The 26,391-nt window shown below is 45.5% G+C and overlaps 1 protein-coding gene across 5 annotated transcripts in view; it reads left to right on the top strand.

Annotated features, from left to right (window-relative positions):
* The window catches only part of DPP6 (dipeptidyl peptidase like 6), a 1,028,806-nt gene that overhangs the window by 652,770 nt on the left and 349,645 nt on the right, over positions 1-26,391 (top strand). For all 5 annotated transcript variants that reach the window (XM_033408228.2, XM_033408227.2, XM_033408230.2 and 2 more), the window contains exon 3: positions 263-361. In XM_033408228.2, the coding sequence (XP_033264119.1) occupies positions 263-361 (99 nt within the window). The remainder of the gene's footprint in view (positions 1-262; positions 362-26,391) is intronic.

Here is a 26,391-nt window from a genome sequence, read left to right as displayed (position 1 = left end):
CCCAGACCGGGGCACGAACCCATGTCCCCTGCATCGGCAGGCGAACTCTCAACCACTGTGCCACCAGGGAAGCCCCCTTACCATAGTTTTTGATAGCTTAGCTAAAAACAGAAAGCATTCTTTTGTTCAGCACTTACTTATAGAAATTATGTCTTACCATATGTATTATTTCTGAATGGCAATCAGAATATTTTATACTCCTCTTTTTTTTTTTTTTTACCAAAAAACAAAAATTTTGACCATTTGCCTCGTTCTTTTCTAGCGGAAGATAACAGTCTGTCTCAAAAGAAGAAGGTGACTGTGGAAGATCTCTTCAGTGAAGATTTCAAAATTCATGATCCCGAGGCTAAGTGGATAAGTGGTGAGTCCTGAGTCCTGAGTGCATGTGAGAAAGCACTTTCCCACTCCCTGCCACTTTTTGAGAGTTTGGGTGTCGTAGTTTGCCTTTCACCTTCTCTCTCTGGCTGTAGAAGTGGATCCACAGAGCTCTTGCTGTGAGCACCATCTTATTATCAGTCTAAGAAAATGCGCATCTGGTAAAATCAGGCTGCTTCTTCATGGGAAATGGGTCCTCCGTGTCGCCTCCCTGAATCATAATTTCTCAGACGGAGATGTGAGGTGTTGCTAAGCAACAAGACGGGGAGAGACACAGCTGAACCTTCCTCCTTTCTCCATGTTCTTTATTCCCTTTTGTACTCCTCTTGCTTTCACTCCAGCTAGATACAAGGGCCAAAAGGAACTAAAAGGTTTCTTCTAGAATGCTGTCGAGTGAAGGAAACAGTGGAGCCTCGTGCATCGATGCAGATAAATTAATTTTCCTCTTGAACTTTAATCTGGATGAAATCTTCTTTGGGCTGATTTTTATAAACAATAAAGCAAAGTAGAACTGGTGGAAAAAGGCAGTATGTTTATAAGGCATGTTTTGGTTCAAAACAGTCCATTTCCTGTAGTTGGGTCTGAAACAATTTTCAGGGTACAGTCCTGGGAGGAAAGATGTAAATGACTACTCCCCATCTTCTGCAGGCTTTGCTGCATCCCTCTCGTGTAGTCTGGTCCTAGAACCTCTGCTGCTATCTCCATGGATATTGTTTGCATTTAGTCTTAGCCTCAGTGGGATGCACTTGAAAATTAATCCTCAGGTCAAAGAACCTTTGTAGTGGAATGCTAGAGATCTAGTTCACATCCTGCCTTCTATAGTAAATGAGGCCCAGAGAGGTTAAGTGAATTTTCTGAGGTCACAGAGCTAGTTAGTGACACAGCTGTGGCTGGAAGCCTGTCTCCTCACTTCCCCTTTTGTGCTCTTTCCACTACTGTTTTGTTGAGTGACACCGTGTGATTACGTTTTCTTGCTGTCAGACTCCTCTGAAATGCTTCTTATGCTTCACAAACTCTTGAAAATCAACCAGCATTGACTTCTTGCCTTTACTCTCCTACTAGGACAGTAGCTTCTCCTTTGTCCTCCACTATGGCTTAGGTATTAATTTTTGATCCTTAGATTCACTTATTTAAAAATTAAAGAAGTAGCTGAATCTCAGAGGGAATGTATTTTAGAAGATGGAATTGGGGAGAAATGAGAGCAGTGTATTGTGAATGCCAGTGGGGGGCACATGGAAATCCAAAGCATATATTGAGCCAAGGTCTTTGTTATTTGACTGAGGAAGTAATTTTACGTTTGGTGTTGAGGGGGACTCAGCCTCTGCTTCCTGTTTGCATTTACCCATATTGCGGAGGAAGGAGGTAAGCATGGATCGTGCGCTGGGCCTGACCTTGGGGATAAAAGGTGATCGCTCTCTTCTTAAGGAGCACAGAGTCATTCTGGGCACAAAACGGGGAGGAGCAAAGGCAGCCGGGAGCGAGGTGCAGGAAGCGTGTGATGCCCTCATCCTCCTGAGAAGGGGTTTCAACGAAGGTGCATAAACTTGGTCTCAAAGGTATAGGGTTCAGAGCAGGTCAGAGGGGGCCCTGCAAAGACTCCATGAGGTGCTAAAATAATATAGGGAGATCTTTATATTAGGGTGCCCATGGTCTCAGACTTGGCCTAAACCAGCTTTCCCTGTGCAAAAAATGTAAAAAGTGTAAAAGCAGAGATCTGGAGGCCCAGGGGCACCTAAGTTTCTGCAGGAACCCGTGTTGGTTACTGTTGAAAGGTGTTTTTGTATCTCATGAGCTAATCTATGCTGCAGATGCATAGAGCTGGTTCTGAGATGTGCTGGCTTTCTGGCCGGAGGAAGCCAGCCAAGATTTTGTTATAGCCACAAAGTTGGGCGTTAATACAAGCAGTTGAGAAGTAGCCTTGTGCCCAGCAGAAAATGCCCAGCCTCTCTGTTTCAGCAGGTTAAGTCTATTCATAAGACCACCTGCGTTTCAAATACACATGACTTTGGGGTCCAGGAGCTTTCTTAAGTGGATTCTTCCATTGTAAATGTTAAGCACAGTGTGAAGTTTTATTGCAAATTAGCCAGGTGGTCAGGTATCCCCAGAGACCAGGCACTGTCAAGAGTGTGAGGGACCATAACTGTTTCCCCTGCCCTTTTAGCTGCCCCCCTCCAACTTTTCTTTCACTTATTCCTCTTCCTGATCAGTCCCTTGCTTCCTGCTCCCTGAAGATGTAATAGCTTAAAGTGGATGAAATAACTGTGGTGATTAACTGTGCCTTCATAATGGATTTTTACAAATACCACAAAGAATTCATTCACTTTTTACATTACAAGTCTAAATGTGAAGATCCACAGAAAGACTACTATACATTCATAGGATTATCAAATGCTGTGGAGCTGAGATGAGCTTTGGAAATTATCAGAACATTAGTTCATTCAATTAGTGATTATTGAGTGTCTACAATGTAGCAGGCAAATTGCCCATGGACCCCCAAAATGGAAGCATTTTTTTTGCCTCTGGAACAGTTTCCCTGTGGTAGACTTGGAGTCACCACACACCACCACCGCCACCATCTACCACCATCATCACTACGGCAACCTCATTCTTCTCCTCTTCTTCCTTCTCTGTCTGTGCCTCCTCCCCTTCTTCTTCCTTACTGTCACTAACACCACCACCACCATCATCATCACCATCATCACCACCATCATCACCATCATCATCACATTATCATCACCACCACCACCACCATCATCATCACTGTCACCACCACCATCATCATCATCATCACAGTCACCATCATCACATCATCATCACCATCACCACCACCACCATCACCATCATCATCACATCATTATCATCATCACCATCACCACCATCATCATCACCATCATCATCACCATCACCATCACCATCAACTACTGAGGGTTTCCCACATCTTAAGCTCTCTGCTAAGTGCTTTGCACACATTAAATCATTTAATTCTCACAACTACCATTATTCACATTTTATGGATGAGGAAACTGAGCCAAGGGTGTTTAAATGACTTGATCAACATCACACAGTTAATAAGTAGCAAAATTCAGACTTGAACCTAGGTCTCTCTGGTTTCTGTAAACGGCTACATTGTATAGAATCGAAGCCCCCTGTCTCCAGCCAATTTCTCTCACAACCTCACTGGTTACATTGTATGTTTTAAGCAAGGCTGTAGGTTGTATTTCAGAATTGTTGCCATTCCTTAAATTTTCTGTTCTAGTATCCCTTACTCTCATGGTGCCTATGTTGAACTAACAAAATACCCAAGTGATCAAGAAAAATGGGGTAATTCCCCACAGAGAAAGAGACTTGGCTCTTTTAGTGCACATTAACCACTAAAGTTAACAAATGTTTCTTGGGTTTAATATTGGAGTTAATAGTCTAGAACTAAGATGCTTTATTTATCAGGAGAAAATGGATTGGGTTGGAGTTAAATTTCTCCTCACCCATTTTTATACTAGAGACGATTTTTTCATCTACCTTTTCTGAAAATGATTGGTGTAACAGTCTTCAAATTCTCTAACGTCCGAAAGCTCTTGTAGACTTCCCTCACATATTTGTTGCAACCCCTGGGTCAAGTCAGATGAGGTGTGTAGAGCAGTAGAACTGACAACATCTGAACTCACTCGAAGCTCACTCTGAACTCCCTCCTACAAAGGAAGAGGCATACACTTCCTGAAATTGCCCAGGGTGTAGTCTCGCCGCATATTTGCTTAGTTGAGTAAATTCTTCTGTCTTTTATAAGTGACCACATTGGACTTCTCAACCTTTTGGATCCTTTAATGTGCTGTGCTGGGATTCTGTGATATGAGGTAGCCACTGTGATGAGGTCTTCTGGTTACTCCAGACACGTAAGTCCATTTATGTCCATGAACCAGTCTTCCTGGGCTGTCTTGTTCCCTCTTTGCAACTCCTAGATGATGGATCATTTCAAACCTTCTCCTCTCTCCTTAATTTTCTGCAACCTTCTTCCCATCCTAATTCTCATTTAAAACTACTAGAAGAAAGCTTAAGAATACTCTCACCATCACATCTCCTTACCCACCACCATCTGCACCTGCCATGCGCTCTGCCCCTCCCCCAGCCTGTAACCACAGGACCTGTCTGCGCTCCATCTACAAAAATCAGAGGTGAACTTGCTTCACTTACTTGAGGAATAATTGTAGCAAATGTCTCCTTTCTTCTGTAAATGTTCATTTTTTTAATCTCTGTGTCAGATTATTCCCATGGTCAGGCAGATACGCTCTTATTTGCCTCACCGAAACACACACACAAAGCTTAGCGTGACTCCACCCTCCCCACCGAGCACTGCCCAATTTCTTGTTCTCCTCTGCAGCCTGAAACAGTTGTCTCTCTGTGACATCTCAATTACTCTTCTCCAGTTCTTGCCAAGCCCACTCTAGTTAGGCTTTCACCCCCAGCGCTCCCTGACTCTCCTCTTGTCAAAGTCACCAGTAACCTCCAGGTTGCTCAATTCCATGGTCACGTCTCAGACCTCATCTTAATCTGATCATCAGCAGCATTTGACACGATTACTCCCTCTACCTGCACCAGCTTTCTCACTTGACCTGTAGGTCATCACCTTCTCTTGGTTTTATCTCTGCCTCATGGGCAGCTCCTTCTCAGTCTCCTGTGATGGTTCTCGCTCTTCTCTCTGACTTTTGATGTTGGTGGCCCTGGGACTCAGTCTTCATCCTCCCTTTTTGGTATCTATACTCATTCCCTCTGTGCTTTCATCTAGTCTCATGGCTTAAAATATTCACCTACCAATGACTCCTAACTTATTCTCCAGACCAGACCTCTCTCCTGAAGTTCTCAGATGTCTCATATACATTACAACCCTAACTTTAGTATCACCAAATCTGAGTTCTTGACCTACCTCCCCACCCAAAAAAAAAAAACAAACAAAAAACCAAACCCACCTGCTCTATGCACAGCCTCTTCCAATTCAGCTGATGAGAAATTTGTTCTTCTGGCAGAACAGGCTGAAAGACTTGAAGTCATCGTTTACTTTGCTCTTTTCCTTGTACTTCATATCTAATCCACCAAGAACTTCTGCCAGCTCCGCCTTCAGAATACTCGGAGCCCATCTTAGGTTCAGTCAGGCACTCCTGACTGCCATTGGCATATTTGTCAGCTGGTTCATCTAAAGGATACAGGACTGGAGACAGGCATGGCAGCAGACAGGACCAGGAGCCATGCTCCTCAGTGGACCCTCAGGTAATGGCTCTGGTACAAGCAGAAGGGGTCACTCACATGGGTGGAGTTTTTATGTTTCCACCTTTAGATGTCTGAAATCCTCAAGCCTCTGTACACTCATTCAGTCCCATGACTCTAGTTACTATCTATATGCCACTGAGTTTCAGTTCTGCAGCTCCAGCTCAAACCCTCTTCTGAGTGTGTTGTGTGTGTGTGTCTCACTGACTGATTTACATGTCCACCAGGATGTCTTGTGGACACTTTGAGTTCACGGGTCCAGGACTCATCTCCCCGCCCCCGATCTCCTGTCACAGAACTTTCCCTGGCTTTCCACTGCTCTCAGGAGAGGTGTGCAGCCCCAGCCCTGGGCACCCTCTGTTTCTCAGACTCTCTGAGATCAGTCCCCTTACTTTTCCTGCCTTGTCCCTCATGTGTCCCCAGTTTTCTTTTGCTCTGGACCGACTTGAACTTCTTTGATGGCTTCTGAAGTCCGTCTTCTTTTTCCCTCAGGGTGGTTCTCACAGGATGTTCTTTCTGCCCAGAACACCCCTCTTCTCTATTCTACTCTCATCCCTCCTCAGCACCACCCCTACAGTTTATCATTTTCCTTTGATCTCTCCCTAATTCTCACTCCTGCCGCCGGCTTTTCTCTGCTGCCTAGCTCTTCTAGATTCAGGCTCTGATGCATCCTGGACTTTACCTTTTTTTTTTTTTTTTTTTTGCGATACGCGGGCTTCTCACTGCTGTAGCCCCATTGCGGAGCACAGGCTCCGGACGCGCAGGCTCAGCGGCCATGGCTCACGGGGCCAGCCGCTCCACGGCATGCGGGATCTTCCCGGACCGGGGCACGAACCCGTGTCCCCTGCATCAGCAGGCAGACTCTCAACCACTGCGCCACCAGGGAAGCCCCTGGACTTTACCTTTTATTACACACATTAAATATAATTATTTACTCAATGCCTGTCTTTCCTTCCATGTAAACACCACAAGAATAGGATTTGCCTCTGTTTAATTACCATGTGTTCTCAGCACCTAGCAAAGCACCCGGTCTGTGGCCATCTGCTGGCACTTCTTGAACATTTTCTCATTTGCTACTTAACCTAGTTTTGGAGGCTTCCCTGGCAGTCCAGTGGTTAGGACTCCACGCTTTCACTGCCAAAGGTCCGGGTTCAATCCCTGGTCGGGGAACTAAGATCCCACAAGCCACGTGGCATGCCACTCTCCCGCCCGCAGGAAAAAAGAAAAAAAATCCACTTTTAAAGATAAGGAAACTTATGGACATGCTATTTTACACAGAATGGTTGAAAATCCTTTCTGATGAAGTTGATTTAAGCAGAGACCTGAATGTGAGAATCATGCAGATAAGCTCTCTGGGGGAGGGTGTTCCAGGCCGCCTGGAACAGCAGCCACAGAGGCCCTGGGGCAGGAGCCCACGTGGACTATCTGTGAACAATGTCCAGCTAGAGAGAAGAGCCATCGATGAGCCCAGAGGGGAAAGTGGGACCAGGTTATGCAGGTTCTTGGGAGAGGAGGGTAGCCAGTGAGAAAGGGATAGAATTTAGAGAAACAGGAGTTGAGTGGGAACTGAAGGTTTTAGAGAGCTTAGGCTTAACTGTTGTATCAAATATTTTTATTATATCTGAATTACGTATTTACTATAGTAAATTAGAAAAGAGATGAAACCTATTTTAAAGGATGAAAATAAATCCCCTGTAATTCCATCAACTAGAAATCACCACCATTACATTTTCATATTTATCCTTTTAGATAACATAATATGTGGGACAATGCTAACTATATTTATTACATGGGGAAAAGTTTATAACACATATCATAAACATATTTCCTTGATCATTTTAATGTCTTCAGAGGCTCTCAGTACATAAATGTGCCTTAATTTGGTCAGTCTTCAGAGACTGAAAGTTTTGGCTGTGAGTGGAAACAAAGTGACAGATGTGAAAAGGCACCATGAACAACGGTAAATGAACAGGATGTGCTGGCCGCGTAGAAAGGGAGGGGACGGGAAGACGTGCAGCAAGGATGCTGTGGAGATGGTAGCCTGGTGAACCAGGACCACCACTCCAGGGATGTGAGTCAGCTTCTGTGATCAGATACAGAGTTCAGAACAGAGGTCGATGAAAGGTCACCCAGTGGAACGTTCTTTAAGTATTGAGAACTGGGCGTGACGCCGGCCAGTGGAAAGCGTGCATCGCTGAGGAGCTGCTTACACTTTGGGGAGGGGCAGTGGGCTGAGGAGGTGGCCTCAGAGAAGACCTGGGAGAGGGCGAGGCAGGAGAGCTAGTGCTCGGCTGACTTTGTGATGGCAGGCGGAGGACATGGCAATGAGAAGTGGCCCCTCGGCGGCTGCAAACCCCTACCTGCGCCAGGAGCACGTTTTCTGCAAGTCTCTTGTACAGCCTAACCCATGTTTGGGTTTTGTTTCCCCTAATCAGACTAGTTTGTATGGCAACTACCCTCTTACTAACCCTGTTTCAGACTATAATGGGGGAAGACGAATTCCAGAAAGACGGCATGATATTTGTATATAAACGGCTTTTTGCTTTCCCTTCATCACATTTGCCAACAACAGAAAAATGGTCTCCTCTGTATCTATGACATCAGTCACTCTGCACAGGTGGTCTGATGCCGTAGCACCTGGGGAGCGTCCTGGGCAACACACGTTCTCGAGAAGAGTATTTGCTTTTGCAGGTTCTCTCCTGGGAAGTCAGCCTGGACTGAAATTTGGCAACGGGTTGATGAGCCCCATGCCCTGTGCTCTGGGCAAGGCGAGGCCACCTGCCCCCTTCCGGGACCCGCTTTCCCCTGCCCAGTGTCTTCAGGATGCAAGCAGGCCCGGGGCTGGATTAGCTTGTCTGCAAGCTCCAGGCCAGGCCTGGCCTCCCAGCCTGCTCTCTCCTCAGCTTCAGTGGAACGTGGTGAAAGCCCGCGGTGGCCTCTGGCTCCTGAATCTCTCCACTCTGTCTGCTGATTCTTACTTCCATTAATCCAGGCACTTGTGAGCAAAGAGCCCTCTCTGTCTCTCGGACGCTCTGTGGGAGAGACTGTAAAATTGGAGAAAATTGCTTCCTTTGAATGTAGGAAAATAACAGGTGCTGGTTGATCCTGGAAAAGTATATGTTTTAGAAGATAAAATTGGAGATAGTGCACAGGGCTCAAAGCAGCTTGATTTCCACATTTGCTTTCTCTTCTTCTCTGTTGTTATTCTGAAAAACCAGATAGGTTTTTTTTTTTTTTCCCTAAAGCTCAGGGGGTTAGATGGAGGTGGAATTCGAGTTTAAAATGGTTTGGGTATTTCTGCTGTTTTCGAAGGCCACATTTTTTCAATGAAAACCATTAAGTCTTAGAATTGCAGAGAGTCAAAAAGTTCCCTGGGGGTTATTCGGCACCGCCTGTACCAATCGGCCAGCAGTCACTGAAAAGGAATGCCCAGAAAGGACAGGTTTCAAAGAGTGAAAATGTTCTTACGTGGCTCGGTGTGTGGAAGGAGATAATAATAGTAATCATTTTAAGTCATGACATAAAATGCACATCGAAGAGCATCACCGTGTCTTATTAAAGCCCCTGAGAAACAGATGAAATGTACATGTACAGAGTACATGTTTGGGTCAAGCACCCATTTATTGAATACTTTCTCTCGCTTTTGTTGTAGTTTTCGAGGTTTGCCCCTTTCCTCGGGAGGAGAAAACCCAGTCGTCTGGCGTGAGGCCAGTTACGCCTCGGACTGTCTTAGTGCAGTAAAGCCCACCCCCACCACAGCTCCCGTATCCGCCGACCAAGACGGTTCCCCAGCTGCCTCTCTGCGTCCTTCTGCCTTCTTCCTCATGCATCTCCCGTATTTCCAGTGTCTGAGCTAAAACGATTATCTGCTCACTGTCCTGTGAGGTTTTCTATTGGAGTTACCGGCAGGAAACAATCAAAAGAGGGTAGCATTTAGTGCCCGGGGCAGTAGAAGCAATAATAGCAGTGTAACAAATGAGAACAGTAGCTACGTTCAGTAACTTAGTGCCTTTGTCTGTTCTCCCTGTGTGTGTGTGTGTGTGTGTGTGTGTGTGTGTGTGTGTGTGTGTGTGTGTGTGAGAGAGAGAGAGAGAGAGAGAGAGAGAGAGAGAGTGCTTTTATTCAACAATTCTGTGCTTCAGAAGCTCTCATTCACTCTTTATGGCTTGATCCAAAATAAATTCTCTCTGGCTTTTTCCAAGGAGAAGTAGTTGCTCGCTCCTCCAGTTTGTGCTAGAACTCTGTAAAACTTCCATCAGAGCATCACCTGGAGCATTGTCTTAGGGTCCCCAGCCTTGGGGACACAGCCCACTCTGCAAGGCTGGACCTGCTTCACCAGCAGCTAAAGGAGCGTCTGGGGCAGAGGCGGGGCCAGCCTGGTTCTTCCCTTTCCGAGGGGCATGGACACTATGTGAACATCACACTCACCGTTTTTGGTCCTCTGTCTGAGAGGCCAGGCCCTGCTGCTTGTAGTAATTCCTGGTTTGAGGAGTTGCACCTCTGCAGGCTGAGCTCGGCCAACACCCTCCCAGCAAAGAGAGGCGTGTTCTGAATCTTTTCATCACCTTACAGGTGGCAAGTGCCGCTTCTGTGGGAATTTAGATACAACCTCTGTCTTTGTTGAATTGAATGCAGACCCTTGGCAGGAGCGAAGAGTGAAATCCCATTTCAACTTTGTTTGTTTGCGTTCCAAAGGGACAGGCTTTTTTTTTTTGGATCTAGGAAAACACACACACACACTCACACATGCACCCATATATTTTTTTTCTTGAGAAAAGAGATCTCAAGTGAGATTGACATGTTGTGTTTCATCCTCAGTGAGGTGGAGAGACAGTTTTCAGAATGTTCTATGGCTGTTCCAGGGCTTCAAGGCTGGTCAGGGCTTTTCCTGAGCATCCCGCCCCACATCACTCAGGGTGTGCCCTGAGGTACCACATGTCACTGCAGGAGATCCGCCTTCAAGACTAGATCAGAGTGCAGGGCAGGTTGTCCTCCCAACAGTGGAATGTCAAGGGTACTTTCACCCCTGCAGTGCACAGCCCAGGACTCACAAGTTTTGTTTTATTTTACTTTCATCCAGATTAAGGGAGCCTGTGAAGTTACCTAAGTCCTAATTTTTCTGCAGCTGTTGAGCCCAGGGGTGAGATTCCTTTGTGTCTAGAATGCTCTTTTAAAAGCAAATCGGGAAGTTCTATTAATTAGAGCCTCTGCATCCTTGAATGCAGTACCCTCACGCAAACACTGACATTTTCATTTATTGTTTCAATTAAATTATCCCACCAAGTCCTTAACCACATCAGCCTACTAGAGGCTAATTAATTATCATTGACACCTTTTCAAACATTGATCACCTTCTTAATTAATAAAAAATGAATCACTTAATCTCTTCCATAAATGAGTGTAATCCCTGATGACCCATCAACCCTGTGCCGATGGCATATCTAATTTTGTGTTCAGGTATTTGTTTACATCTCTGCCTTGCCCTTGACAGCAAGCTTCTTAAGGCCGTAAGCATGTTGTTGTGACTGTCCTATTTCCCTCATAGGGCAGAGTGTCTGGCATGTGATAAAGTTTCTGTAAATATTACTTGACTGAATGAATGACTCAGGGGTCGGGCAGATCGAGTATTCATGGACAAGGACTCTGGGTAAGTGAATTTCTGGTTGACTGAAGGACAACCAGGTTCTTTATTTGTGGTGACTCTTGGCATTGTAAGAAATCACACATACGTGTGTAATGATAAAGATGTATCCAATTCCATTTTCCTGCTTTAGTAGGGAGACTAATGGATGTGGTAGAGACAGCTCCTGATACTAGATGTGTTCACCCCTCATAATTTTTGTCCTTGCCATTTATTGATTATATGCAAAATGTGCCGGAAACTGTGCTAAGTCCTTTACCTGCACTGTTTGAACACAGGTCCTACAGAAAGTGGTGGCCTTTTCTTTTCTTTTATTATTTTTTTATTTTTAAAATTTTTATTGGAGTATAGTTGATTTACGATGTTGTGTTAGTTTCAGGTGTACAGCAAAGTGAGTCAGTTACACGTATACATATACACACTCTTGTTTAGATTCTTTTCCCATATAGGTCATTACAGAGGATTGAGTAGAGTTCCCTGTGCTGTACAGTAGGTCCTTATTAGTTATCTGTTTTACATACAGTAGTGTGTATGTGTTAATCCCAGTCTCCCAATTCGTCCCTTCCCTCCCTTACCCCCTGATGACCATAAGCTTGTTTTCTACATCTGTGCCTCTACTTCTGTTTTGCAGGTAAGTTCATTTGTCTGGTGGCCTTTTCAATACTTTGTTATGTTTTCTGGCTTCTTCTCAGACTGACCCCCACCTCACTGTCCGTCCTGTGCTCTGCTGTGGCTCCCTTGCCAATGAGCCTCTCTCGTCTCCACTTTGTCCCCTGCAGGGACACTCACTCCTCTGATCTCCCAAACTGAAGGACACAAAACTGCTTAATGGCAGCCTTTTAGGCAGGGTTGGGGGTCAGGGAAGAGAACACTTTCACACCCCAGAAGATGGAGCAGCTTAGAGGTGACTGTTTCCCCTCCATCTTCTGAAGGCCCCTTGGCATCCCTGCCTCGGAGAATTTTCAGTGCCTCCTTTTTTCCGCTTGCTTAAGGCCTTCCCCAAACCCAGTGGCCTTGCTTTGCTGCTGCCGCTTCCATCACAGAACCTGTGAACTCATCCTCACTTCCCTGCACAGATGCCCACGGCAGGGGCTGGGCACATGAATCAGAGTTGCCTGCAAAGTTAGCGCGAATCTCCTGTTCCCAGTTTAAGTGTTTCGGGGGCCTCCTGGGCAAACCAAATGGCCAGCGTCCTGTGCTGTCCTTGCAAAGCTCGGCATCTTCCAGAAGGAGGTGCTCTGAGTGCCGGGGTAGGTCCTTCTAATATCTGGTGGCTTACAAGCGATTGATATGGAATTCACCTTTTTTCTTGTCTCTTCTTATATCTTATTGGAGCAGAAATAGGGGGAGTTTATAGGAATAGACTTGTTGACAGCTGGATTTTTTTTTAAGTATAGCTGATTTACAATATTATGTTAGTTTCTGTTACACAGCAAAGTGACTCAGTTATACACATATGTACATTCTTTTTTATATTATTTTCCATTATAGTTTATCCCAGGATATTGAATATAGTTCCCTGTGCTGTACAGTAGGATCTTGTTGTTTATCCATCCTATATGTAATAGTTTGCATCTGCTAATCCTAAACTCCCCATCCATCCCACCCCTGTGCCCCCACCCTTGGCAACCACAAGTCTGTTCTCTATGTCCGTGAGTCCATTTCTGTTTCGTAGATAAGTTCATTTGTGTCATATTTTAGATTCCACATATAAGTGATATCATATGGTATTTGTCTTTCTCTGTCTGACTTCACTTCGTATGATAATCTCTAGGTCCATCCACGTTGCTGCAAATGGCATTTTTCATTCTTTTTTATGGCTAATATTCTATTGTGTATATATACCACATCTTTATCCATTCATCTGTCGATGGACATGTAGGTTGTTTCTATGTCTTGGCTATTGTGAATAGTGCTGCTATGAACATAGGGGCGCATGTATCTTTTTGAGTTAGAGTTTTGTCCAGATATGGCATCTGGATTTTTTTTTTAATGCTCAGCAGGTTTGGGGCTTTTATAAAGGTCCGGATTTCCAACCTAAGGGCCAACCTCACATCTGCTGCTTCAGACCCAACACCCTGCAGTCCCAGCAGGGACTGTCTCTTGGGTCACAGTCTTCTCTTCTGTGTTCAGACGCTTTACTTCTCTGAATATCCTGGGCTCCTCCACAATCTCCATCTCCAGAGAAAACAGCAAACAACTTGCTTATGCAGCATCATTATGCAGATGACTTAGCTGTGCTCAGCAACCCTCCCTCTGAGCTCCTGCCTCGGTTGCCAGTCAGCCTTTCTCAGTAACAGCCAAAAAGCCAAATTAAGGAGTTTTTCCAAAGTAAAGACAGAGTTCTGGGACTACGCTTTGCAAAGCAAGGAACCGAAAAGTGACTTCATTTTGTTAATTTCTCCCAAGTCAGACCCTTAGACGGGCTTTCATCCCCACCAAAAGTAAGGGGGAAATAGAACAAACCTCAGAAATGACAATGTAGCAGAATGCTTCCTAATAACACTAGTGTTACAGATAAGGATCTGTAACCTCTAGGATCAGAGAGGTTCAGTCACTTGCCCTGGGTCACACAGCTCGCGAGTAGCAGAACTAGTCTTTTTAAGGGTTCTGTCTGACTTACACTGAAAATATTTTCTGAGGGTTCTGAGAACTTGCCCAGAGTTCAGTGGAAAGTCTGTTTACTACATACAAGAGCATTGATAGAGTCATTGTGAGGTTGAATCCTTACGTACAGTGGGAGTCTGGACGTGTCTGTGAAGCACAAGACAGTGTCCCCTGGGCAGTTTCATTTCCCCTTGGGCTCTCTCAGGATCACCCAGCTCACTAGGTGGCCTGTGGCCTCGTCCAGTGCACGCATCACCCCCCTTGCTGCTGGTCTCATGTGAGCCTGGCATCCTGGGAGGTCACAGCAGAAGTGCTGGGTATGGGGGAACCGGGTTATCAGCAGCCCCCCGACCAGGTTCCGCAGGGCAGCCAGGTGGAGTGTGAGCTCTGCTTCCTCCACCAGGTTATTTGCTTCCTTTTGCTGTTTGCCTTGTTTTCTCTGTTAGCTTCTCAGCCTCCACTCAAACACCTTCAGGCACCAGATACTTTCCTTAAGACAGTTGTGATCTGCAAAGACAAATGCCTAAGAAACAAACAGATAAACCTGACAAGAATAATGTTGCCGGATAATTATTTTTAGGACTGATTTTTGTGTTTTTGTTTCTAATCTGACATTTTGCTAGTAGATTTTCAGTAAATCCAGGCTAGTTACTTGGGGGTTGATAAGTTCCACGTTGGGAATTCTAAAGGACAGATGTATACAGATCCTGCCCATATTTTGTCTTGTTCTCACCTCTGGTAACAGGGATTGTAGAGCAATAGCCAGAGATCAGGAATGCATCTTAGAAGTCATTGTAGCTATTTAATACCTTGTTCATATTGTCTCGGAAATGAGATCCGTGCAGTCTGCCTGTGAATATACACCAGCAGTAGGCACGGGGTGTGCTGTGGGCAGCTAGGGGCAAGGCAGCTTTCTGGCTGAAATCAGAGTGGTAAATGGCAACATAGTGTAATACCAACCTTTCCGGGGATGTTTTCTTTTCCGACTTTCTTCTCAGTGACTCCTCACATGAAAATAGGTTTTTACTGAACATAAAATGCCTAGGTTGGTGTTCATCCTTAAACCAAATTGTTGGGTTTTTAAAACTTAATTTGGCGTTAAGAGCCCAAAGTAAGTCAGGTTAAACAAAAAAATGGATTGCAAATAAGAGGCTGCTCATTTACCAGATGATGGACATGAGAAACTATGACCACATCAGCACCTCTCTGAGTTCTTCTTTAAGCGAAGAAAAGCCTTTCTTCCTGATGCCCGAATCCCACGGACAGGACTAGAATAAGTCATTAAGGGCCTAAGAGGAGATGCAGTGTATTAAAGGCCAAAAAGCACTTTCCATTTCACTTGACTCTCAGGTAAACCCGTGCTCTCCTTTACCCTTCCCATCATCTTCCTCTGCCTTTAGAGCCTCAGATTCGCCCAGGATCTTTGCCTCTCCCTCTTTTGAATCAGCACTCAACAGCAGGGTTTAGAAGAAGAAGAAGGACTCCTCTACCTTACCTCATCCCCCCTCCATCTGACGCGTGTCCTTGATGAACAGGGAAAATGAATAGGACCAGGGAGCAAGGTCATGCTCTAATTTTTATTCGGGAGCTTGAGTTTTTTTGTTTTTGCTGTACGCGGGCCTCTCACTGTTGTGGCCTCTCCCGTTGTGGAGCACAGGCTCCGGACACGCAGGCTCAGCAGCCATGGCTCACGGGCCCAGCCGATCTGCGGCATGTGGGATCCTCCCGGACCGGGGCACGAACCCGTGTCCCCTGCATAGGCAGGCGGACTCTCAACCACTGTGCCACCAGGGAAGCCCTGGGAGCTTGAGTTTTAAATTAACACTGCTGACTGTGAGTGTTGGATGTTTATTCTAGGTACTGTGGAATGCCCCAGACATAAGCAGGGGGATTGTGATTTGGGGCTCCCAAGCAAAATATGGCAATCTCCCTTTCTCTGCTTGTTTATGGCCTTAGCAAATCTTCTACTAATGTGTCTTTTCATGACTTTTCTTCTGGATAGTAACTTAATCTTTTGAAGTGATTTATTTCCAACTGCACTAGCTCAAGGATTCATTCCATCATGGCACCAAACAAGACTAAGTCTCCAGGGATCAAACTACATAAAACAATGTAAACAGGTAAAGCAGCATCCTTGAATATTACTCAGCCATAAAAAGGAATGAAATTGTGCCATTTGCAGAGATGTGGATGGACCTAGAGACTGTCATACAGAGTGAAGTAAGTCAGACAGAGATAAATGTTGTTTATTAACACGTATATGTGGAATCTAGAAAAATGGTACAGATGAACCTATGTGCAAAGCACAAATAGAAACACAAACGTCAAGAACAAACGTATGGATACCAAGGGGGAAAGGGGAGGTGGGATGGATTGGGAGATTGGAATTGACATATATACACTACTGATACTATGTATAAGATAGCTAGCTAGTGAGAAGCTACTGTATAGCACAAGGAACTCTACTTAATGCTCTGTGGTGACCTAAATGGGAAGGAATTCCAAAAAAGAGGGGATATATGTATACATATAACTGATTCACTTTGCTGTACAGCAGAACTGACACAACATTGTAAAGCAACTATACTCCAATAAAAAAACAACAAAGCAGCATCCTTGCAGCATCACCATTCACTTTATAAATATTATTAAGTGTCTGCCAGATGCCTGGAGCTCTGGTTAGATGACTCAGGGTCATAAGGAGATAGATAGAAGGCATTGTTTGTACCTGGTATGTAGAACATAAGGCATGTTGTAAACGTTAACTTATAAAGCATCAGTTACTTTTATTTGCTTGATTATTCCAGGGCTGTATCCCCGCACCTCGTGCAGTGCCCAGGAAGTGTTAGTTAAATGAATGCATAGAGTGAAATAAATGAATTCACCCCGTTTTGTTCCGGAAAAGATTGGGAGCAGGTCCATGCCAACAAAAGGTAGCAATATAAGAGCCCAACAACCACAAAAGGGAAATACTGGGAAAGTTGAGATAAGTATATGTTGATTTTATAGGAATCTCAAAGGAATAAAAATTCTCTGTGGCGTGAGATAGCCAAAGGGGCCCCTCCTTCTTGCCTCCACCTCTGCCCTCATTCTTGTCCTGTCCTCCTCCATCTGGCTAGGCACTGCACCAGATGTTGCGTGTGCATTAGCTCATTTGATATTCACAGCAATTCCTGTGGTGTCTCCATTTTACATATGAGGAAGCTGAGGCTTAGAGACGTAATGAATCATCTGAGTCCTGTGGCCAGTGTCACAGCAGAGCAGATGACTTCAGGTTTGTCTCTCTCCAAAACCTGTTATGTGGACCCTACACCTGCTACAGGGAGCTGGTCCTCTAAGCAGGATGGAGACCTTGTTCTCATTTTCCCCTTTCCTTTGCATCTGAGGCTTTGTCAGAAGATCAGCTGTAAAACCCTCTTAGGGGTGAGACTCATTTGAGACTATCCCATAAGATGTGGCCCAGAGTCAGGAGATGGCCTTTCACCAGCCAGTTAAAATCCATGCAGCTCCTGTATCTGTCTTTTAGCCAAGGCCCAGTGACCCCAGTTTGCAGGCTAACCTGAGATTCCTCTGGAAGATAGTGCTTCTTATATGGCTGGTGTTCACAGGAGCGATCACTGCAGTTCAGTATGGGGCCTTTCAGAGAAGTCATCCGACCTGAGGACAAGGGCCCCAGGGCTGTTGCAGGGGCCACATCTGAGGTAGAATCAGATCTTTCTGAGGCCCAGCTTCAAGCCTTTCTCAGGCCTTCTCAGGCCTTTGGGACAAGTGAGATTTTAGTGAATGAAATATAGTTGGGTGAGAGTCATTTTACAAGAGGACAAAATGATGACATGAATCCAAATCTCAGTCGGAACTTGTGTCATCTGTAAGCACAGACGCGCGACTTTCCACGCTTCAGGGAACTGGGCACCCGGGACAGACACACCATCCAAGGTCTCCGGGGAAATTCTATTCACCTTGACATGAAACAGTTGAGGCTTGCTGGCCCATCATTTTGTTTAAAGATGTAGAAGATGGGACTGAAATATTTGGATTGACTTTGCTCTGAAATTGACTTTCTTTATCTTTTGAATGCCTAAAGAGATTAAAATAGTTATAATATGATGACAGTCGTCTTACATAAATGAAAATGCCATTTGATGATGTGAAATCTTGCTAGTTTTAAGAAACAAAAATGCCTGGAGTAGTTCATTTACACTAAATTGGCTTTCTTGAACTGTGTAATTATTTTTAATTTTTAAAAGAATTCCGGACGAGAAGTGCTATTTCTGGCATTTCACATGTGTCATACTGTGATTGCTAAGCCTCTGTATAGAGATGCAAGCACGGAGTTGTTTTCTGTGCCAGGGGATACATCGTGGATCAGTAAGAACCACGCAGCATTCGTCGATCCCTCCTGATATGGAGCTGCTGGGCGTCTCCAAGACGCCGTAGAATGTGGGATGAGACAAGAGCCAGGAGCACCATCTGACAGACTTCCTAAATCCCTTCCATGGAAAGCGTGAAGCCATGGAGGCTGGACGATTTCTCCAGTTCATACACCAGGCCTTGTGGTTCCCAGTCCAGGGTTTTCCCATCACTCCTCTAAAACAATCAGTTTCACTCCATTCATTCATTCGGTCAGAAATGGAAAAAATGGTATGAAGAAAAATAAAGACCTAGTCCTGCCCTCAGGAAGATTAGGGGGAAATTGAGAGAAATAATTAAATGATGTAAGGAACCACGAGTGCTTCCCCAAGACACAGACAGAGTGTAGTGAGGGTACATAGAAAGGACATTGAGAGAATATACAAACTTCTTGCCGTAAGGGCTCAGAGAGTCTCTTGGGGTGACACTTGGACCAAAGGGACATTTCAACATTACCAGGACTTTGTCAAGGAAAAATGCTTGGTGGTATAAGGTGAGAGGAGGGAATTTTGTTAATATCGCAGGAAAAGAGACGTGGCTTGTGGAGAGCTAATCTGGGAACACTGGGGGGACTGGTGGGAGTCGGGGGGTAAGTGGGTGGGGGTCAGACCACAAGGGCCTCTCTGCAGGTTGCTCCTCTGAGCAGGGGGACCCGTGGTGGCCTCTGGATGGTGACACCTGCCCTGTTTTACTGCCTGGATCACAAGGGCGGAGAGTAGATGTAGGCTAGGAAAAGGACACGTATATATGTTTTTATGAATCACTTTCTTCATTCAGAGTCCTTCGCAGGGCACGGTGGGGACAGGAGGATGGCTTAAGCAAAGTCTGCCTCCTTTAATAAGCTCTGAAGCCAACAGGGATGGTGAGTCATACACACAAACGGCCATGTATGTACCTGGATGCAGAGAGGGGAAGAGGAGGAAAAAATCCCTGAGCATTGGGCCAACAGTACATCTAGCAAGGGCTCACTGGAGCTGATTTCTGCAGGCCCTTGTTAATGAGCATTAAATAAATTCCTGCTGGAGTAGAGTACATCTCCTCCACCTTGATTCAACAATAGGGAATACCCAAGCCAGAGTACATATTTGTAATAGACAATTTACTGGGCAAAGTCTTACATTTTCTTAAGAAAGAATCTCTTTAAGATTTGAGGATTTCACAAATAGTATATACCTTAATTTTTAACGATGTGCCCACGATATGTTTTTAAGAGTTTTTTTCTCTCTAAAATAAACACTGGCACACAATTTATTTCAGTAAAAATACAAATGTAAGTGGACCTCTTAAATGCATTAAACGTAATCCTTTTTCTCAGCGTCTGGGCCTGCAAATTTCCTGTCTAGAAGGAATGAATTAATTTCTGAAAAGGAGCATGAAGATGTTACGAACATTAAAGCTATGAGAATTCACTTAATGTAATTAACTTGACCCAAAAGGGGAATCTGGGAGCCCAGGGATTTAAGGTTTTTACTAGATGAGAATATCCCATTACCAGGTATCATCTATTTGTCCCATAATTTCCAGCATTTCTACTGGGAAATGTCCCCTGAGCACTGAGAAGGAATCGCACATGTGGAGAGACCAGAAGGAGAGTTGGGCTCCCTTCTGTCCATGGCAGGAATGGAGCTTTGACTCTGTTATACGCTTTGTAGGGGCCTCTCTAACGGGAAGGGGAAAGGGTCCTTTAGATCTGATCCAGCAACAGCATCCAGGCAGTGCTGCTGAGCTGGACCAGCCTCCCTCATGGTCCTACAGGAGCTTGGAGTGCCAGCTGGGAAGAAGCTAGAAGTCTGCCTCTATGTCACATCAAAAACTAGAAGCGTCCACCCACCACCCAATATTCTTTAAATGTCCAGTGTAGATCACCCCTGCATAATGGTAGCTAAGGAATTTTGGATTTGTTTTTAATTGTTAAAGCCTGTATTACTTTGAAAGAAAATGTGTCCCCCATCTTCAAGGAAGTCGCATTCTAGTTCATTCGGGCATTAATTCACTCAACCAACACTGTGCGGAGGACCTACTATGTGTCAGGCACTGTTCTGGACACCAAGGATGAAGGTGAAGCCAGCTCCCTCTCTCAGGGAGCTTACCTTATAGTTCGGAGGATGGTATTTCTCAGAGCTCAAAGCCGGGGAGCGCGGAGAAGAACCTTCATGATCTTGTAGCCCAGCCTCTCCTTTTACAGATTAAACAACTAAGAACACTAGGATAGCCAGTCCAGGCAGCACGTCTTCTAATCTGAACTGTATCTGCTGAGAGAACTTTTAACCTGGAGTTGAGACTGAGGGACGAAGGGCAGGTGGGGAGATCTGTCCTCAAGAACAGGAATGGGAATAGAACTGTCTACATAAGATCATCATCCACAGAAAGACGTTCACAATATGGGATTAAGTTGAAAAAAAATGAAAATAGCATAAAATATACCCATTTTTCTTAAAAAGAATCTATATTTCCTACATATACTTAAGAGGGAAAAATCTGAAAGAGAGTAAAACAGAGTGTCAGCAACTTATATCTCCTGGAATCAGGCTTATGGGTGCTTTCCTCCTTTCTGTTACTTATCTCCATATCCCACCCCTGACCACTGGACGCCCCCCCCCCCCCCAATCTTACTTTACACCAAAACCCAGCCAGCTCACCCCACGAGGTCACATGGGTATTCCTCCTCAGCTGGGCGATGGGGAGGGGGTGGATTGTGTCTCTCTCATGGTAACAAGAAAGAGAAGACGCAGTCTGGAAGGAGCTCTATGTTCAGGGAAAGGTGTGAAACAGAAGCATGGAAGAGAATAGTCTCAGAGAACAGTGTCAGCCTCTCTCTGTGTAGTTACAGAAGACGTCAGACCTGACATGTGACTTAAGTGAGACAGAGATTAGAAGAGAGCCCTCTGAAAACTTCCAAGTTCAGAAGGAGTTGAGAACTCAAAAAAAATGGAAGGAGAGTGAATTACTCAGACTGATTTTGGCTTAACCAACTAAAAAATTAATTTTCCTCACATGCAGGACACCAGAGATAGATGGTTTGTGGCTGGTGTCACTGCCCAAAAAATGTCATCGAGAGTGCCGGCTTCTTTCAGAGCAGGGTTTCTCAGCCTTGGTACTGTTGACATTTGGACCATGTAATTCTTCGTGTGGGGCTGTCCCATGTACTGTCGGTTATTTAGCAGCATCCCTGGCTTCCATCCACTAAGATGCCAGTAGCACCCCATCAAAAATGCCTCCAGACATTGCCTAATGTCCCCTGGGGTGTAAAGTCACCCCGCTCACCCCCCTTTGAGAACCACTATTGTAGATCCCTGATCTTCCATCTGTAACGTGCGGCTTTTATCTTCAGATGCTTTAAAAAAGAAAAGCAGGCGGTTAAGTTTGTTGGAGAGTAACCACTTTACGGAAGACGCAGTAGCCTTCTGCCCTGGACTTGGCTGTGTGACTGCGCTGTCTTCTTGCATGGAAGTGCAGGAGGGGGGTATTTTTTTTTTTTTTTTTTTTTTTGTGGTACGCGGGCCTCTCACTGTTGTGGCCTCGCGGGCCTCTCACTGTTGTGGCCTCTCCCGTTGCGGAGCACAGGCTCCGGACGCGCAGGCCCAGCGGCCACGGCTCACGGGCCCAGCCGCTTTGCGGCACGTGGGATCCTCCCGGACCGGGGCACGAACCCGTGTACCCTGCATCGGCAGGCGGACTCTCAACCACTGCGCCACCAGGGAAGCCCATGGAGGGGGGTATTTTTTTAAAATTTTTATTGATGTACAGTTGATTTACAGTGTTGTGTTAATTTCTGCTGTACAGCAAAGTAACTCAGTTATGCACATATATATTCTTTTTCATATTCTTTTCCACTATGATTTTCACAGGATAGTGAATCTAGTTCCCTGTGCTGTACAGTAGGACCTTGTTGTTTATCCATCCAACATACGATAGTTTGTGTCTACTAACCCCAAACTCCCACTCCATCCCTCCCCCATCCCCCCATAGGAGGGGAGTATTTTTAGCTGGACATATTGAATCCCGAGACAAAACTGAGATTCCTATAGTGAAGAGGAGGAGGTAGGGTGGATCCTGGGCGGGCATCTAGCAGTGTGGACCACAGGGGGTCAGAGGGGAAGGGTAAACAAGTGCGTGAACCCACAAGGGCCCTTGCCGTGCTGTACGCTGTCTGGAGCTCCATGTCCCCACCCTCTAGGACCACAGTGTGAGCCCCGCAGCAGTCCATTCCTGGAGAAACCAGGCTCTTGTTTATATTTAGCACCCAGTTTAACCTGACCACTGGGAGGAGAGTCGTGGGTCCATTCGTGTGCACGTCACAGTTGTCACAAACTCCACATCGTGGTGTGGAGCCAGCAGCTGGGCGCTGGTGTGGAGCAACATAACTGGCCATCACTTAGGTCTCCTCATTCATTTTCATTGTATTAGCTAGAAAATTGTTTTAGAATGTGTCCTTCATCCTTTAGAACACCAGACCCTTTCACTTATTTTTACATTTTTAACAAAAAATGTCAATCCCATATACCATTAGAGAGTGGTCAACTCCACATCCCCCCACCTTAAATTTAACGATTAACAAGCCCATCCTTGTTTCAGCTTCACCCTACAAACACCCCACACATACAACTATTTTGAAAGAAATACCATACACTGTATCTTTTTACCTGCACATGTCCGGGGACCCCAAGACCACCCTGGGGTTTGGTGATCCTCTAGGAGGGCTCCCGGGACTCAGCACATAGTCAGTCACAGCTGTGACGTCTTATAGCAAAAGGATGCAAAGCAGAATCATCAGGGGGAAAGGCACATGGGGCCAAGTCCAGGGGACACTGGGCACCAGCTTCCAAGAGTCCTCACCCAGTGGAGTCATGCAGGACACATTTAATTCCCCCCAAACAGACTGTGGCAACACGGGTGAAATATCATGTCCCAGGAGCGTCGTTAGAGACTCAGTGCTCACGGGCTCTGTGCTCACGGGCTCTGTCTGGGCTAGTCACACGAGGCATGGGGGGCAGGTGCCCAGCACATCCCCAAATCCTAGACTCCAGAGGGACAGCGGGGGTTCAGCAGAAGCCACACTGTACAGCGGTTAGGCACAGACAGCCCTCTCATCAGTTTGCATGAAGATGCTCTGGATGTAGACAGTGGTGACGGCCGCACAGCTGTGTGAATATGCCCCCGAAACACTGAATTGTATACTTGAAAATGGTTGCACTGGTGACTTCCATTACATGAATTTTATCTTTGAAAAGATCCGACCTGGCACCATTTCTGTAAAGAGGATTGAGGGAGATAAAATTTATGAGTTGATTTGGGGACCCGGTTGTATGATGTTGAATGTCAGGTCAGGCGACTGAATTCTATCTTGTAGCTCCTAGGAAGACCATCCTAGGAAGATTTTGCTGAGGGGAAGCTGAGGGCCCTGAAATAGGATGTAGATGGTGTGGAAGGGCAAGGATCAGGAGCTTTCCTAGGAGCACAGGCCGGACTTGAGAGCCTCCCCAGGGGACCCGCTGGGTAGCTGATGACGGCCTCATTTCCCCAGCATCACAGACGAGGGCAGCGCGGCTGTAGCCGCACACCCGCACTGCACTCAGGGTTTTCCTGAGATGTGACAAGCTTCGCGGGAACACCGCTTTATGCTCCCCCTCCCACCCCATGAAACAAGGGTTAGGAAAAGGAGAGCTTCTACCCCCGTGGAGGAGAGCTGGATTGGGGTGGGGAGGGGGCAGTGCCCGGAGATGGAGCCATTCTCTTCCCAGCCTGTGCTCCCTGGGGGTTTTTCTTCCAATGATGGGAAACCACACACCCATAGCATCCTTAATCTTTTGACTCTCCAAGCTTGAAATGTATGGAATAGTAAAAACAAACAGATAAAAAACCAAGCAAAGAATAGTGCCAATGCCAGTCTGTCCGCAGGCCACATGGCTGCAGGGATGTCCTTTGGGGACACTTCACACAGCTCTCAATCATTCTGAAACTCATGTTACTTAAAAACAAAAACAAAAACCTAGCAATAAACTCAGATGTATTTAAATAGTCCAAGCTCTCTTGTAAAAAGTTACATGATGACTTCCAGCATGAAGGTGTGCCCTCTCTGGGAGGGTGCTGGACCCTGAGTGTGCCCTGGTGTGGGCGCGGGCCTGACCGCAGTGCACGGCCAACGGGCTCGGAGGACATTTGGAGTAAAGAAGATCTGGGAACGTTTCGCATTTGGACTGGAGCTTGAGTGAGAGACAGGAGAAAGTAGGCCCTTGGGACCTGGAGTGTCATTCTGTGAGCACGTGGGGGCGCTCCAGGCCACCTGAGCATGGGAACCATGGGATCAGGACCACGGTTGAGGACTGTGACTTTGCAGCAGGAGAGGGAAAAGGACAACATGCAAACTAAGGCACAGGCTTGCGTAACATTTTCATTAGTCTTTTCAAATGTGAGAGTCTTCACACTTGAAGGCTTCCGTGCTCATAACAGGAAACCTGAACTTGTCTTTCCAGGTTTCTGCCTGGTCGGCTGCTGTTACCATGGTTATTCCGCCCCTGCATGATTCCAGATCCCCTGAGAATTCCATTTATTCTTGCTTTCTCTGCTTTTCCTCTAACACAGAAAATTGAGAATCCATCAGTGAGCTGAGAGTACCTTTCTCAATACAGTACCGCCTGTCACTGTAGCGTTCCTTCGCCAAGCAGGCAAAGTAACAGGCTTATTTATCCCTTTGTGTGTTTGCCGTATATGTGTTTATTTATTCAGCAGATATTCACTGAGCCCCTTCAGGTCCTGTGGTGTTGAGGAAACAGCATCACAGTGAAATAGAGCGAGTACCTGCTTTGAAGTCAGGAAACTCCTGGGTCCATACTCACCACCCCAGCTTTTTCCATCGTCAGTTTCTTCATCTATTAAATGTACCTGTAATAATGCTTTTCTCAGGTGATTGTTTGAGGCAAGGTGAGACTACTTGTCTGAGAGCACTTTGTGAACACACAGCCTTGGCTGTTACAAATGATGATAAAAGAATTCGGCTCTTGCTTTCAAATCGGATATGACCGTTCAACTTCAGCTAAATTGGTCAAATCCAACAACAAAAATTTCTCAGTAGGGCTTCCATGGTAGTGCAGTGGTTGAGAGTCCGCCTGCCGATGCAGGGGACACGGGTTCGTGCCCCGGTCTGGGAAGATGCCGTGGAGCGGCTGGGCCCGTGAGCCATGGCTGCTGAGCCTGCACGTCCGGAGCCTGTGCTCCGCAATGGGAGAGGCCACAGCAGTGAGAGGCCCGCATACCAAAAAAAAAACAAAAAAAACTTCTCAATAGAGGAGCATTTCAAGAACCCAGTGAGACTCATAGCCACAACATTTAAGATCAGAGTTACATATTTTGTGAAAACATTCCAAATAGGTTATGAAAACTTCCGCAAATGTCTGATTTGGGGATAAGAAAACAGGCTTGCAGGTTTTGGGGACATGCTGAGTTTACAGGTGAACTGGGATTAAAACCCAGAGTTCATGACAGCTACGGATAAATAACATGAACAGTAACATATTGATTTTTCTGAATTATCCCTGTTACCAATATTGATGAATTCAGAAATATGTCTTCATTCTCCCTGTTCTATTTAATCAGTTCTGAAAGCCAGTGCTTCGAGCATTTTATGAAACAGTGCCCCCCAGTGGCTGAGGACACACGTGAAAAATCACTGTAGCGGCGCTATTTTTAGTCTAGCTAGAGGATTGATTGTAAGGCTGGCATTTAAAGAGATTTATGATTGCCCTGCAGATGTATGTATTGCATATGTGTAGCAAATAAGCATGAAGACAGATGCTGTCTGGCATGTTAACTGGTTATATGATTTCTTGATCACTGACCTATTAATTCTTGTTAATATATAATGTTACCTTGAGTATAAATTTAGCTGCCTGTCATTTATAATATTAGCCACGTGACAGATGATCATTTGAGCAACGGCGCTGCTTTATGCCAAAGCCAAGAGCCCCAATAATTATTTTCTTAAATGTAGTTAGGTATGATTTGGAAGAGATACAAGTCCAGGAATAGATAAGTCAAACGGTCAACTTATGGGACCTTATTTTATGTGAAATATTACTCTTGTTTCATCCTTCTTTCTCTGTCCAACA

The sequence above is a fragment of the Orcinus orca genome, chromosome 9, assembly GCF_937001465.1.
Source record: "Orcinus orca chromosome 9, mOrcOrc1.1, whole genome shotgun sequence".
Lineage (NCBI taxonomy): Eukaryota > Metazoa > Chordata > Mammalia > Artiodactyla > Delphinidae > Orcinus > Orcinus orca.
The sequence above is the reverse complement of the archived record's forward strand: the minus strand, read 5'-3'. Positions and strand labels throughout refer to the sequence as shown.